Here is a 16,031-nt window from a genome sequence, read left to right on the forward strand (position 1 = left end):
AAATGTAAGACCTGAAGCCATAAAACTTCTAAAAGAAAACACAGGCAATAATCTCTTTGACATCAGTCTTAGCAATATTTTTTTGGATCTGTCTCCTCAGACAAGGGCAACAAAAACAAATATAAAAAATTGACACTACAGCACATTAAAAAGCTTTTGCCCAGAGAAGTAAACCATCAACAAAATGAAAAGACAACCTCCTAAACGGGAGAAGGTGTTTTTAAGTGATATGTCAGACAAGGGGTTAATATCCAAAATATATAGAGAACTCAAACAACCCAAGACCCATACACACAGAACAAAAATCTCATTTAAAAAATGGGCATGGGGGGACACCTGGGTGGCTCAGTTGGTTGGACGACTGCCTTCGGCTCAGGTCATGATCCCGGAGTCCCGGGATCGAGTCCCGCATCGGGCTCCCAGCTCCATGGGGAGTCCACTTCTCCCTCTGACCTTCTCCTCGCTCATGCTCTCTCTCAAATAAATAAATAAAATCTTAAAAAAAAAAAAATGGGCATGGGCACAGAACCTGAACAAACATTTTTCCAAAGAAGACATATAGATGGCCACGAGATGCATGAAAAAAATGTTCAACATTGCTGATCACAGGGAAATGCAAAGAAAAACCACATTGGGAGGTTCCTCCCACCTGTCAGAATGGATAATATCAAAAAGACAAGAAATAATTGTTGCCAAGGATACAGAGAAAAGGAGTCCTTCATATACTGTTGGTGGGCATGTATATGGGTGGAAATACTATTAAAAATAGTATGGGGATTCCTCAAAAGTTTAAAAACAGAAATACCATATGATACAGCAATTCCTCAACGGGCTATTCACCTAAATAAGACAAAACACTAATTCAGAGAGCTATTGTATGCACCACCATGTTCACTGCACCACCTTTACAATGAATGTAACATGGAAGTACTAAGTATCCACTGACGGATGAATGAATAAAGAAGTTATGGAATACAGGTGCATGGAGTATTACTCAGCCAGTAAAAAAGAATGGACTCTTGCCACTTATCACAACACAGATGGACTGAGAAGGTGTTATGCTAAGTGAAGTAAGTCAGACATAGAAAGACAAACACCTTATCGTTTCATTTATACGTGGACTCTAAAAAACCAAACAAATAACAAACAAAACAGAAACAGACTCATAAATGCAAAGAACAAACTGATGGTTACCAGAAGGGAGATATTTGGGGGATGCATGAAATAAGTGAGGGGGATTAAGAGGTACAATCTTCCAGTTATAAAGTAAGTAAGTCACAGGGATATGAAGTACAACATAAAGAATACAATCAATAATATAGTAATAATTATGTATGGTGAGAGATGGTGATCATTTTGTACTGTATGTAAATGTCAAACCACTCTGTTGGTATACCTCCAACTCAATATAATATTGTATGTCAACTATACAGTAAATTAATTAACTAATGTTTACAGAGATTTTAGTAACATGGAAGAATGCTTTATAAATAAAAAATTATGTAAGATTATATATATATATATATATATATATATATATATATATATGCCTGTATTCAATTATAAAATACAACTATGTAAAACAAAGCAAAAATATGCAAAAAATGTAAACGGGCAATCTCAGGATAGTAGTTTCATGGCAACTTTCTTTTTTTTTCTCCACTTCCCATATTTTCCAAAATTTCTAGAAGTATTTTTATCCTAAAAACCCATAAACCCACACTTTTAAATCAGAAAAAAGATACATATATGTGTCTTCAAATATGTATATATGAATGGTACCTAGACTTTCTCCACTTATGTCATGCAAAGAAATTTGACTGTCACTCTCAATACATTTCTGTAATTCTTTATTAACATTTAGGATATGCTTGCAGATTTCAGGGTAGCTAATCAGCTATAAATCATATTAGAAAAAGAAGAATCAGGGGGAAAAAAAAACACTAGACTGAGGTTCAAATCCTGGTCTTTCTCTTTAATTTTACGATCTTGGGGAAGTTATTAACATTCTTGGGTCTTAGATTCATCATCTGTAAGATGAAAAATGGACTATTTACCTCACACAGTTGTTGAAAGAATGAAATGTTGTACTGCATGTCATAATATCTGTACACTAGACACATAATCAAAATGCCTACTGAATTTGGATCGCTTCAGTATGAAAGACATGGTTACATTTCTGAATTCACAATTTAACAAGAAATAAAAACCTAAAGGGCAGAGGCAAAAGCAAAATTAAAAGGTTCAAAGATAAGACCTAAAAGAATCAGTAGTACTTAACTTAAAAAAAAAAAAAAACCACAGTTGTTTAAATTGGCCATTTTCTAAGACTGAAGAACAAGAGAAGAGTAGGTTAAATAAAGAGAACTTCAAGGGTACTTTAAAAATTAGAAATTAGCAAAAATACGCAATATATGAAAAAATATCAGCATGTAATGGTGATCGTATCTTATCTGAAGACTAAGTAAGCTATCTCTTAAATCTGTTCTAGACTGTGAATTCCACTGAGATGCAGGAAAAACTGGCAATTGGGTCTTTTTAGCAGTTCCTGCTAAGATTTCATATAAAGTTAGGAAGGTCACATCAGTAATTTGGGCCTCAATTTCCTCATTGGCAAAAAGAGAGGGCTTAATTATAAGTCTGTATATTATTAGTTATTAAAAAAATATATAGGATTCCAATTTAATATGATTTATGACCAACACATTTGGCAAGGAAATAGAAAATAAGCATTGGGGGTGCCTCAATGATCACTTACAGTACTGCAGAGAAGTGCAATGGCATTATTACATTGCAGTAAATTACTAGTTTGGTGTAATGAGTAGTATACTGAGTAGTCTTAAATTTTTTAAGCAGATTGACAAGATACTTACAACCAGGAAAGAGCCTAACTAGCTAGATCACTAATTCATGTAAGTATAATCAAGTGACAATTATACATTCTGACATATGGTTCCAAAATATCATGCTTACCTTTTGAAGGTCACCTAAAAAATAGCATAAGTGTTTGTAATATTAGGTTTTGCTTATGAGAATAAAACTATTTGCATTGTCAGGTCATATGGAAATTAATAGTGAGAAGAAAGATGCTAAAAGATGTTAGGTTATAGAGAGATTAATTAATTACATGTCAGTAATGACATGTCAATCATGTGCTCCAGATAAAGAAGATATGATTTATATTTATGTATGAGTAATGGTTCACCAAAACATATATGTTATTTTCACTTAAAAATTAAGTCACGATGGGGCACCTGTGGCTCAGTCGGTTAAGTGTCTGCCTTTGGTTCAGGTCATGATCCCAGGGTTCTGGGATCAAGCCCCACACTGGGCTCCCAGCAGAGCAGGAAGCTTGCTTCTCCCTCACCCCCTACTTATGCTCTTTCTCTCTCTGTGTAAAACAAAATTTTGAAAAAAAAAATTAAGTCATGAAAAGAAGCATTTAATGAAACATGACACGACACTTAGTGATTCAAAGCTGCCTACTTCCTCAAAGGAACCGAGATGATACACAATAAAACATATATTAACAATACAAAACTTTGGCCATCTTATTTATAAAATATATAATAAATATATAAATATATATATAATTATATATATAAATAAATAAAATATAAAATAAAATAAAATTTGTATACAAATTTATAAATTTCATATTTGGCCAAAGTTTCATATTTGTATACAATTTCCAATTTGTATACAAATTTATAAATTTTCAATTCCCAATCTCATATTCTGACACCAATAAATAAAAGCACTTAATTCTGAAAGGTTTTCTTTAAAATCACCAACACTAGGAGCTGAGGTATTTCCCATATGAGATAACCATTAAACTTTTCAAGATAATGTAATTTTTAACTTTGGGTACAAGAATAACATTTTTTGGGGGAAAAAAAACCATAAATGCCCCTATCTGACTCTTTCCCAAAGAGAACTAAAAACTTTGCACAAAAGAAAGCTTTTCTCAAAAACAGTTACTTTACAATCACTAATCAAAACTACACATAAGGCTTAATTAAAGTGAAGTAAGAAAAAGGAACTAAACTACTTACATGGCGGAGGAAAACAGATGACCTACTCCAAATCTCATTAAGAGAAGTCACGGTAATTATCCTCACAAAAGTTCTAACATTAAGAGTCAAGAAACAGCGCCCTCCTAAAATATGCACACATGTACACACACTACATCCACTACAGCGAAACTTCCTGCCTGGTAGGAAAGTGAGCATCTCAGGCAGAGACGTTTGCTCTTTTACTTTAAGAGGTGAGCAGTAGCTGATTCATTTAATCTTATCATCAATAGAAGATGTATTTCCTTTACTCTTCTAAGAAGAGTTTTCATTTAAGTTTGTAAATTAAGTATCTGTAGGACTGGTTCTATTAATTGTTTCGACTCTGAGCACATGCAGAATTGCCAATATGACTGGGAGAAAGAATAAAACGAAACATCTGTGTTGCCATAGTCACTGTTATTCGTCCACAAATGTCTAAAGCCTTAAAAGATTTCTAAAAATGCAGACAGAAGATATACAAGTTACAATACTAAACTGGGCATTCCATGTACTTTTGTATGAACGCATTTATCCCTTTTTTAAAGGATACTGTTTATTTTCTTAACAATGGTCAAGCATTGTCCAATTTCATTTCAATACCATATGAGTCTCTTTCTGTGAATTCTATGAGACACCATAAAAAATGCATTTAAAGGAATCTACACATCCACAGAATTACCTGACAAGCAATGTGCACGAGGTAGACCAGCTCTTTAGATTCACAGCCGTTTTTCGTTACTTCATTCTGTTCTTCTGAAAGTGAGAGCTATGTCCAAAACAGTGGGGGGGAGGGGAGAGAGGGAAAGTTATGATTAATGAATACGAATAAATGAGGCATTCAGTAACACTTAAACCCTCACATCGACTCACTGTGAGATATGCCTTTCAATGGAACTCTGCTGCTTCTGAAGATAAAACAAAGAATTCAGGATGTTTTCAAAAATATGTTTCTAAGTATTGGCTTCCTACTTTAAAGTAGCACAACTGCATAACAGCAGTAAATAAAATATGTCCATTCAAGAGAAGGTCTTCACTCCCTGAGTTTATTTAGCACATATGTGACAGGACGGCAGTGAGGGCACTGACAGGCAGCATGGGCAAGTGGCCAAAAGACAGCTCGGGCTTATGCCAGAGATTGGAAACTGGCTTCCCAGAGAACAGGCTGGGCCTGCAAACATGTGTTACTTTAGACTTCTCATGCGTATCTGAACATAAGATTTTATTTTATTTTTACCTGAACCAGCAGCAAGAATTTAGAAACGGAGTCATTTCATCTGAAAAACACAGATTTCTGGCTTCTACTAAAAAAAATCAGAAAATCTGAAATATTAGACCCATATTCTCATCTGAGCAATAACCGGCTGGAACTGAAAAGTGACCAAACCCTTTAAATGAGGCATGTATTCTCCAAACACTTTGACCCCAGTGTCTAGGCTGAATGGTAACTGTCCGTCATCATGCTGCTTGCTTCGTTATTTTTTCATGCACTACTCTCTTCTTGCATTTATATCAGACATCTGCCCCACCTAGGGATGTGAATTTGCCAACTCTGCTCTACAGACAGAGTTCAGGCTCTAGAACCCTGAGTTCACAATTGTCACTAACTAGCTGTACAATACTGACATACCTACTCAATCTCTCCTTGGGAAAATGAGAATGATTAACAGTACCTATTCTCAAGTTTGTGAGTATCAAATGAGATAATGCACTTGAAGTGTTCACCAAGACGCCTACTACTCATAAGTGCTTAATGTTACCATCATTATAGTTATTATATAAAAAAAAAAGATAAACATATTTTCTATTTTTGAGAGCAGTATGACAGAAGTATTTTTAAAAACATTCTGGTATTAAGTAGAAGCTCACAAGATAATGATCATTCTCGCACAAGCCAAAATAAGCCGGATTAACTACAAAATCATACTTTTAAAAAAAGAATTAGGGGTAAGAAAAAACCTAAATGAACTAAAAAGGGAAATGAACATTCATGAGACAGAAGAGACCCACGGACATGCTCAGAAGCCTGTTAAAGATGCAGAAGGAAAAAGAACCTGCATTAGACAGGGTAAGGAGAAACCAGCCAAATGCTCAAGACTGTGCGTGGACTGGAGTAATGAACAAAAATTCCATGGAAACCTTGTAGCAAAGAGTTAATGCCCACCAGACCCCAAGTTATAGGATCAGTACAACCTAGGCTGGGGGAAGAGCAGCAGGAGCCCAGAGGAGGAACCTATGATGTGTGTGGTGTCTCCCCAGCACACTGCAGCTAACCACTGCAGACAGGGAGCAAGGCAAGAAGGCTCAGAGAGTGCCTTCTCAGGCATTCAAGAGATTGAACAATTAAAGGCTGGAGCTGGCACAGAAAAGCCAGGAGAAACCCCTGGAGGCAACCAGGGCTTCCAAGAGGAGGCAACCAGGGCTTCCGAGAGTAAGCAGCAGCTCTACACCAAGGTTCACAGTAGGACAGACAGAAGCAAGCTAGCTCTGTGTTTGCACAGGAGATTGGGGAAAGGACTGGAGAACAAAGAGAAGTAGCAACCAGGCACAAAGAGACAAAGAAAGAGCACATGCTCTCCCTCAGTTCAGAAAACTGGTGGCTCAGCAGTAAAGAACAATGAGACCTCTGGATATCTCACCAATTTTCAATTCCCCTCAATGGAGGTAAAAAAAAAACAAAACACAACTCCTGAACATCCAAACCACAAGAAAGAGTTTTAAATTTTAAAATGGCCGTAAATACAGAAGGAATAAAGACTAGAAATAAAATCAACCTTCTTAAGAAGAACTAGGGCGAAGGAGAGAGTGAGGAAGAGAAGAAAAAACTTCCCCCAAAAGGCAAAAAGATAATTGGAGAGGACGTAACAGAAAGGGAGGATGTTCAGATGGTGTGGACAGTCAAATGGTGTCAATGAAATGGCTGGGTGGGCAACTCCAAACTCCATTCCCTTCAGAGAAAAACAAGCAGTAACTCTCACAACCAACTTTCTCAGTAATGTAGAATACAGTAGAAAGTTTACAATCAGCATGAGACAATGAATCAAGAAAAATGGTGACTTCTGACTTGCAGGAAAGCTCCGTGGTATTGTTACACACCCTTGCTTCTCCCCTTCCCATCTCAGCAACACTCTTGTCCACAGAAGCCCTAGCGCCCTCTGCTCCTTGCGTCCAGAAGGAGCAGAGACATCATTAATAAACTATTATATTTGTCTGTTCTGATCTGTCTGGCATTTACATGAAGGGTTGACAGAAGGAATACGTTTCTTTTTCACCTAAATTGGAATTCACCCTGGGGGATTTTAAAAAAACAGCATCATTAAAATATCGTAAAGTGAACTAAAAGTCTTCAGTCACCTGAAGCAAAAGATTATAGCTAAGACGTAATATAGATCGCTTAACGCCCAGGAGAAAGAGCTGAGAAGAGAGGTTCCTTGGGAAATGAGAGCATTCAAAAGTATGTGTGTATGGTGGGGCATTTAGAAAGCCATGAATATGTTCAGAGTAGGACACACGCACAAAAGACATAAAGATTTCCTAAGCTTTCAGCTCTACTCTCCAGGCTAAGACAGAGCTGTAAAGAGCCTGGTTAATTGTTGAATGAGTTTCTTAATACAAAGGAAATGTGCAAAGACGGGCTTATTATTTATTTTCTTTATTTTTTATTTTCAGTTCTGGGCATTCAAGGAATTCCCTCACAAAACACTATCTGAACACAAGTAAAAGAAGAGACATCAGTGAGCACACAGGACACAGAACACAATCTTTTCAAAAACAGCCTGGAAAAGTCGCTAAAAACACAGATTGCAGCCCTCACGATCAAAAACAGCATACCTGTGGTAAGAGATAGAATCTGATTTCCATAGTTACCACATTATAATATCCAAATGTCCAGTACGCAACAACAACAAAACTCACAAAATATACGAAGAAACAGGAACATATGGATCATTCACAAGAAAATAAATAAAAAACCAATACAAGCAATACAAGGACCTAACAGATCTCAAATGTACTACATAAAGCACACTCAAAGAACTCAAAGAACTAAGGGAAACCTGAAAAACACTGTATAAATGAAAATATCAATGAAGAAAAAGAAAATAAAAAAGAGCACAAAAAACAAATTTGAGGAATGACTAAAAATTCTAACTAAAAGGATCAACAGCAGATTTGGGCAAGAAGAAGAAAGAGCTTATTTAAAGATAGGGTAAGTCAGGTGAACCATGAGAGACTATGGACTCGGAAAAACAATCTGAAGGGTTTGAAGCGGCGAAGGGTGGGAGGTTGGGGGAACCAGGTGGTGGGTATTAGGGCACGGATTGCATGGAGCACTGGGTGTGGTGCAAAAACAAGGAATACTGTTATGCTGAAAAAAAAATAAAAATTAAAATAAAAAAAAAACTAAAGAGAGGAAGTAAACGAAAAAAAATACATTGCCATTTTATCAGTTAAAAAAAAAAAAAATACAGGTTTCCCCCACTATCCAAAGGTAGAGCATTCCTTTGAAACCTTTTAAAAGCCAAAACGGTATAAAGCGAAGAGTATCCTCTTTTCCAAAAGTCTGCATTACACCACCTTACTTTTATGAAAGACCTCTGTTAGTACCTGTTTTTGTTAAGAGAAAGAAATCCCAAAAGGATTTTCACTTTTATGAAAATAGTCATTACTGTACTAACATTAGTCCTTCATCAAAGCAAAGTAGTATAACACAAAGTTTCAGAAAGCAGGAGAAATCTGAATACTGTTCAAAGAACAGAAAGAGAAAGGAATTTTAAAAAGTGAAATGTTGCTCAGGAACCAGCAGGATACATTCAAAAAGACCAAAACATGCATTGTGAAAATCCCAGAAGGAAAGAGAGAAAGACAGAAAGAGATTATATGAATAGTGACGTCAAGACGACAGAAGAATCAGAGAACCCAGACTCTAGACCACCCCTCCCCACCAAAACAGACAATAGCCACTATCAACACATAAGAATATGGTTGTGAAAATCCTAGAACTTGGGAGGTGAGGCCAACACAAACACTTAAGACCAAAAAACAGAAAAGTCATATTAGACGGGAAAAAGGAGTAGTTTCGTAATGACCACCACCCCTTTCCTAGGCCAGCACAGCACCACACTGAAAAGAATTCCCTAGGGCTATGGTTTTTCTTTAGGAAAAAAAGAGCCCTAGAGAGATATCTAGCGTCCCCAGTGCTGAGGGGTGAACTTCAGGAGGCCCATTTCTGTCTTGCCTCACAGGGAACACTGAAGGAATTGACAGGGGTAGACCACATGGGATCACTTAGTAACAAAGAAAGAGGATGGGGCACAAAGAAACTAGTCAACGAATATTGGTGGTGGACAGGACCCTGCTGGCAACCTTGCCTGATAAGAAAGCCCCACCTGCACCTCCACCCATCTTCAGAGCTAAAATGGTAGCCAGGTAAGCCCAGGGGACACAGTCATCAGTTTTGCCTGGTTGGGGTCTCCAATCAAGAGATCAGCCAACTAGAGAGGGCAGTCAGTGATACTACCAGACTGCAGAGCCTGGCCTCCAGGAAGCAGCACTCAGATGCAAGACACGGCCAGTGACCCTGCCCACCCTAGGAAACCAGTGAATGAACACTCTTGACCAGCCACAGCCAGAATCCCTGACCAGGGAGAAAATCCCACCAGTTACCATGCCCAAATACAGCAAAAGATGTGCATACTCTCCATCATCACAGAGACCAGCCTGTGTCCCTGCCCAAAAGCACAGATAGCCTTTAGCCTCCCTCAATCATAGGGCCCAGCCTGCAGACCCACCAAAATACAAACACCAGTTTGGCATGACCTGGCCATTCAGTAGCAAGTGTGGCCACAACTAACCAAGGATGATTACTGAGCCCAGCCTGCACCTATGTGCAATCACAGCTGGGCAAGTGGTCCTACCTGATGACAGAGCCAAGCCAGCAATCCACCTGACCTCAAAAGATGTGCAGTGGTTTCATCTATCAGAGACCCCAGCCGCAAACACTGCCTCTGTACAGATGCAACCAGCTGGCCCATTCAAACTCACCAGCCATGGTGACTCTTCAAAGTCTTCTCCTGTTAAATGAACCTATAAAAACTGGAAGAGGACACTACTTCCACCAATGTGCAGACACAGTGCAAGAACATAAGGATCATGACAAATCAGGGAAACATGACATCACCTATGGAATAAATATCTAATAAGGGACCCAAAAAAAGAAAGATCTAGGAGGTAATAGACAAAAAATCCAGAATAATCATCTTTTTTAAATCAGAATAATCATCTTAAAGAAATTCAGTGAAGTACCAAAAAAGGAGAGAGAGAGACAGACAGACAACTAAACAAACTTAGAGAAGCATTACTTGAACAAAATGGGAACTTTAAGACATAGAAATGATTTTCTAAAAACCCAGAAAGCACAGAGCTAAAGAATATAATGACTGCACTGAAAAATTCAATAGAGAACAGCAACAACAGACTCAATCTCAAAGCAGAAGAAATAATCAATGAGCTTAAAGACACAGGTATTTTGAAATTAGGCAGAAAAGCAAAAAGAAAAAGAAATGGAAAAAGAATGAAGAAAGACTACAGAATTTACAGGATACATTAAGTGTAACACTACATGCACTACTGGAGTCCCAAGAGAACGAGGAAAAGGGACAAAAAGCTTATCTGATCTCCCCAATTTGAGAAGAGATATGGATATCCAGATATGTGAAGCTCAAACATCACTAAACGTATTGAACCCAAAAAGGATTTGACCATGACACATTATACTCAGTCAAAAATCAAGCAAAAAGAATTTCAATAGCAAGAAGAGAAAAGAGACTTTCGTGTACAAAGGAATCCCCATAGCATTATCAGATTTTTCAGCAGAAATTTTGCAGACCACAAGAGACTAGGATGATATGTTCAAAGTACTGAAAGAAGAAAACGGACAAACAATTCTACTATACACGGCAAGCTGCCCATAAGAAATGAAGGAGAGATACTTTCCCAGACAAGTAACAGCAGAGGGAGATCACTGCTATAACTGCATTACAAGAAATTCTAAAGAGAGTTCTTCAAGCTGAAATGAAAAGATACTAGTAAACAAAGTAAAAACATAAACATATAAAATTCAAGAATAAAGGTAAATGCATACATTCAAAATTCTCTCTTACTGAAAGTGGTATGTAAATCACTTTTTTTAAAAAGATTTTATTCATTTATTTGATAGACGAGGTCACAAGTAGGCAGAGAGGCAGGCACAAAGAGAGAGGGGGGAGGAAGCAGGCTCCCTGCTGAGCAGAGAGTCCAATGCAGGGCTCGATCCCAGGACCCTGAGATCATGACCTGAGCTGAAGGTAGAGGCTTACCCCACTGAGCCACCCAGGTGTCCCTGTAAATCACTTTTAACTCTAGTATAAAAGCTGAAAGACAAAAATAAATGACTATAGCTACAATAGCCTTTAAATAGATATCAAATATAAAAAGATGTAAGTTGTAATAACAATAACCTAAAATGTGAGCCAAAGAAAACCAGTTTTTCTATGCAATCCAACTTAGGTTCATATCAGCTTAAAGCGGGATATCGTATGATATTTTATGTAAACTTCATAGTAATCACAAAGAAAAAGCCTAGAGTAGATACAGGAAAGAGAAGAAGAAAGGAAACAAAGTATAATGCCACAACTACTCAGCAAATCACCAACGAAGATAGCAAAAGTAAGAAGGTAACAAAGGAAATACGGATCAAACAGACGATTAACAAAACGTTCTGAACTATCAATAATTATTTTTTTGGATTAGTTGATTTATTTAGAACAAAATCTGTAAGGTTAAAGTCAATGAGATCAATGCTATAAGCCTGATGAGCAAATTCTATACCCATGAGAAACATTTCATAACCTTAAAAAGTGAACAGTTTTCTGTATGAAACGTTCTAAACAAATGTAGTCTCCTAAAACAAGCTTAACAGAAACTGCAATTATTTCAAAGAGGATGTCAGTGTAAACTTCTTAAAGCAGAATATCACAGAACTTCTTACAGTCTAGTCAGAAATCAATTTCATAATAAAATAATTAGTAGAGATTCAAATTTCAGACAAATCTTCAACATTCCTATCTACTGTTCTCTATATGTTGTGGCTTGACAGTTAAATACACTTCATTACAAAAACAAAGTAAAAGTACCCTTCATGCTTTAAATTAGCAAAACTCTGTGTCATTAATCTTTTCCCCTTAAAGTTTCTCATTTAGTACTACTATAATTTGCAAGTCAGTTTTTAATTTTAGGCTTTTTAAAAATTAAGGCTGAATGAGAGTAGTTAGGGCTTCTACACTTCTATGTCTGGACCAATGTCCAGTTAAAACCAGCCAGGGCAAATGATTCTCTCAGAGATATGCAAGACAGTCTCACCCCTCCTCCCTTCCAACTACTTCATTCTTCATCCTTATGTCCTATTCCCAGTTCACTAACCAAGGGATTAAACTCTCAAGTCTGACTGTTCATTTATTTCACCCACATGATTTTTTTTAATTCCAGTACAGTTAACATACAGTGTTATATTAATTTCAGATGTACAATACAGTGATTCAACAATTCCATATATTACTCAGTGCTCATGAAGACAAGTGGATTCTTAATTCCTTTCACCTTTTCAACCAACCACCCGCAACTCACCCCTGGTGACCACTAATTTGTTTTCTTGTTAAGAACTTGTTTTTTTGCTTTGTCTCTCCCCCCCCCTTATTCTTTTGTCTGTTTCTTAAGTTCCAGGTATGAGTGAAATCATATGCTATTTGTCTATGACTGGCTTATTTCACTTAGCATTATTTTTTTATGGTGAAAGAAATTAGATTTAGGCTGCTGGACTCAGTTTAGACTTTTCCAATTTTGTTGGCAACAACCAAAGCATCACAGAAGCCAGTCGAACGTACACCTTCTGCTATCCACAAGATGTTGATCTTGGCCACGTCAATGTCCTAGAGCTTCTTCACAGCCTATTTGATTTGGTGCTTGTTGGTCTTGACATCTACAATGAACACAAATGTGTTGTTGTCTTCTATTTTCTTCATGGCTGACTCAGTAGGCAGGGGGAACTTGATGACTGCACAGTGATCAAGCTTGTTTCTCCTGTGGGCATTCTTTCCAGGATATTTGGGCTGCCTTTGAGATGCAGTGTCTTGGGTCACTGGAATGCAGGCGATGTGTGGATCTTCTTTTGTATGACTGTGGACACCCTTCAGCACTGCTGTTTTGGCCATCAAAGCCTTCTGTTTTGGCTTCAGCTTTGGGAGGGGCTTCCTTCTTGGCCTTCGGCACCACCCTCATTAAAGGGATTTCTTCACTTAGCATTATACTGTCTAGATAAATCCATGTTGTTGCAAATGGCAAGATTTCATCTTTTTATGGCTGAATTATATTCCATTGTATATACCACACCTTCTTTATCCATTCATCTATCAATGGACATGGGCTGCTTCCATAATTTGGCTATTGTAAATAATGCTGCAATAAATATAGGGGTGAACATATCCCTTCAAATTAGTGTTTTCATATTCTTTGAATAACCCAGTACTGTGATTAGTGGATCATAGGTAGATCTATTTTTAATTTTTTGAGGAACCTCCATACTGTCTTCCCCAATAGCTGTACCAGTTTGCATTCCCACCACCAGTACAGACAGGTTCTTTTTTCTCCACATCCTTGTCAACACTTATTTCTTCAGTTTTTGATGTTAGCCATTTTGACAGATGTGAAGTGATATCTCATTACGCTTTTGATTTGCATTTCCCTGCTGATGAGTGATGCTGAGCATATTTCCATATATCTGTTGGCCATCTGGATGTCTTCTTTGAAGAAATCTCTGTTCATGTCTTCTATTTTTAACTAGATTACTTGGGGCTTTTGGTGCTGAGTTCTGTTAGTTCTGTATATATTCTGAATACTAACACTTTATTGGATATGTCATTTGCAAATATTTTCTCCTATTCAGTAGATAGTCTTTTAGTTTTGTTGGTTGTTTCCTTTGCTTTGCAAAATTTTGCTATGCAAAATTTTTATATATTCCCAGTATCTTATTTTTTATTTTGTTTCCCTTGCCTCCAGATATATATCAAGAAAGATGCTGTTACAGCTGATGTCAGAGAAATTACTACTTGTGCTCTCTTCAAGGATTTTTATGGTTTCAGGTCTCACATTTAGGTCCTTAATTCATCTTAAATTTGTGTTTCTGTATGATGAAAGGAAGTGGTCCAGTTTCATTCTTTTCCATGTAGCTGTCCAGTTTTCCCAAACCAATCTGTTGAAGGGACTTTTTCCCCCATTGCCTATTCTTGCCATCTTCATTGAAGACTACTTGACCACATAATTGTGGGTTTATTTCTGGACTTTCTATTTTGTTCCATTGATCTCTGTGTCTCTTTTTGTACCAGTACTATACTGTTTTGATTAGTAGAGCTTGAAGTGTGGAATTGTGATACTTTCAGTTTTTTCTTTTATAAGACTGCTTTGGTTATTCAGTGTCTTTGGCAGTTTCACACAAATTTTAAACTTGTTTGTGCTAGTTCTGTGAAAAATGCTGTTGGTATTTTGATAGGAATTCCATTAAATATTTATAATCTTTCTAGTACTATACACATTTTAAAGTATTTTTTCTTTCAATACATGAGCATGAAATGTCTTTCCATTCTTTGTTTTGTCATCAATTTCTTTCATCAATGTTTTATAGTTTTCCAGAGTGTAGGTCTTTCACTTCCTTGGTTAAGTTTATTCCAAGGTATTTTGTTATCTTTGGTGCAATTGTAAATGGGATTGTTTTCTTATTTTCTCTTTCTGTTGCTTCATTATTACTGTGTAGAAATTCAACAGATTTCTGTACATTGATATTGTATCCTGCAACTTTAATGAATTCATTGATTAGTTCTATTAGTATTTTGGAATCTTTAGGCTTTTCTATATATAGTATGTCATCTCAAAGAGTGAAAGTTTTACCTCTTCCTTACAAATTTCAATGCCTTTAATTTTTTGTTATCTGATTGACTTGTTGCTGTGGCTAGAACTTTCAGTACTATGTTGAATAAAAGTAGTGAAAGTGGACATCCCTGTCTTGTTCCTTAAAGGAAAAGCACTGTTTTTCCCCCACTGGAGATGTTCACTGTGGCTTTTCACATATGACCTTCATTATGAGAGGTATGTTCCCTCTAAACCTACTTTGTTGAGGGCTTTTTTCATGAATGGATGTTGTACTATGTCAAATGCCTCTTCTGCATCTATTGAAATGATCATATGGTTTTTATCCCTTCTCTTATTGATGTATCACTTTGATTGACTTGCAAATATTGAACCACTCTTGCACCCCAGGAATAAATCCCACTTAATTGTGGTGAGTAACTTTTTAATGTATTGTTGCATTCAGTTTGCTAATATTTTGGTGAGAATTTTCATATCTATATTCATGAGAGATATTAACTTGTAGTTCCCCCCTTTTTGTGGTGTTTTTATCTAGTTTTGGTATCAAGGTAATGCTGGCTTCATGGATATTTGGAAGATGTACTTCCTTTTCCACTTTTTGGGAAAGTTTGAGAAGAACAGGTATTCACTCTTCTTTAAATGTTTATACAATTCACCTGTAAAGCTGTCTGGGCCTGGACTTACATTGTTGGGAAGGGTTTTTTGTTGTTGTTGTTGTTGTTGTTGTTGTTGTTATTGTTTTTAATTACTGATTCAATTTCATTGTTGGTAATTGGTCTATTCAAATTTTCTATTTCTTCCTGCTTCAGTTCCTGCTTTGGTTTTGGTAGGTTATGTATTTCTAGGAATTCACTCATTTCTAGGGTATCCAACTTGTTGGCATATCATTTTTCATAACATTCCCTTGTAATTATTTGCATCTCTGTAGTGTCAGTTGTTATTTCTCCACTTTCATTTCTGATTTTGTTTACTTAAAGTCCTCTCTTATTTTTGGTGAGTCTGGTCAGAGGATTATCAACTTTTCAA

General features: G+C 36.7%; 1 protein-coding gene across 4 annotated transcripts in view; it reads right to left on the reverse strand.

The window, feature by feature from the left end:
* The window catches only part of ARHGAP32 (Rho GTPase activating protein 32), a 281,739-nt gene that overhangs the window by 99,978 nt on the left and 165,730 nt on the right, over positions 1-16,031 (reverse strand). For all 4 annotated transcript variants that reach the window (XM_032868916.1, XM_032868914.1, XM_032868913.1 and 1 more), the window contains one exon: positions 4,735-4,821. In XM_032868916.1, the coding sequence (XP_032724807.1) occupies positions 4,735-4,821 (87 nt within the window). The remainder of the gene's footprint in view (positions 1-4,734; positions 4,822-16,031) is intronic.

This window comes from Lontra canadensis, unplaced genomic scaffold (genome assembly GCF_010015895.1).
Source record: "Lontra canadensis isolate GAN:19392208 unplaced genomic scaffold, GSC_riverotter_1.0 scaffold36, whole genome shotgun sequence".
Classification (NCBI taxonomy): Eukaryota; Metazoa; Chordata; class Mammalia; order Carnivora; family Mustelidae; genus Lontra; species Lontra canadensis.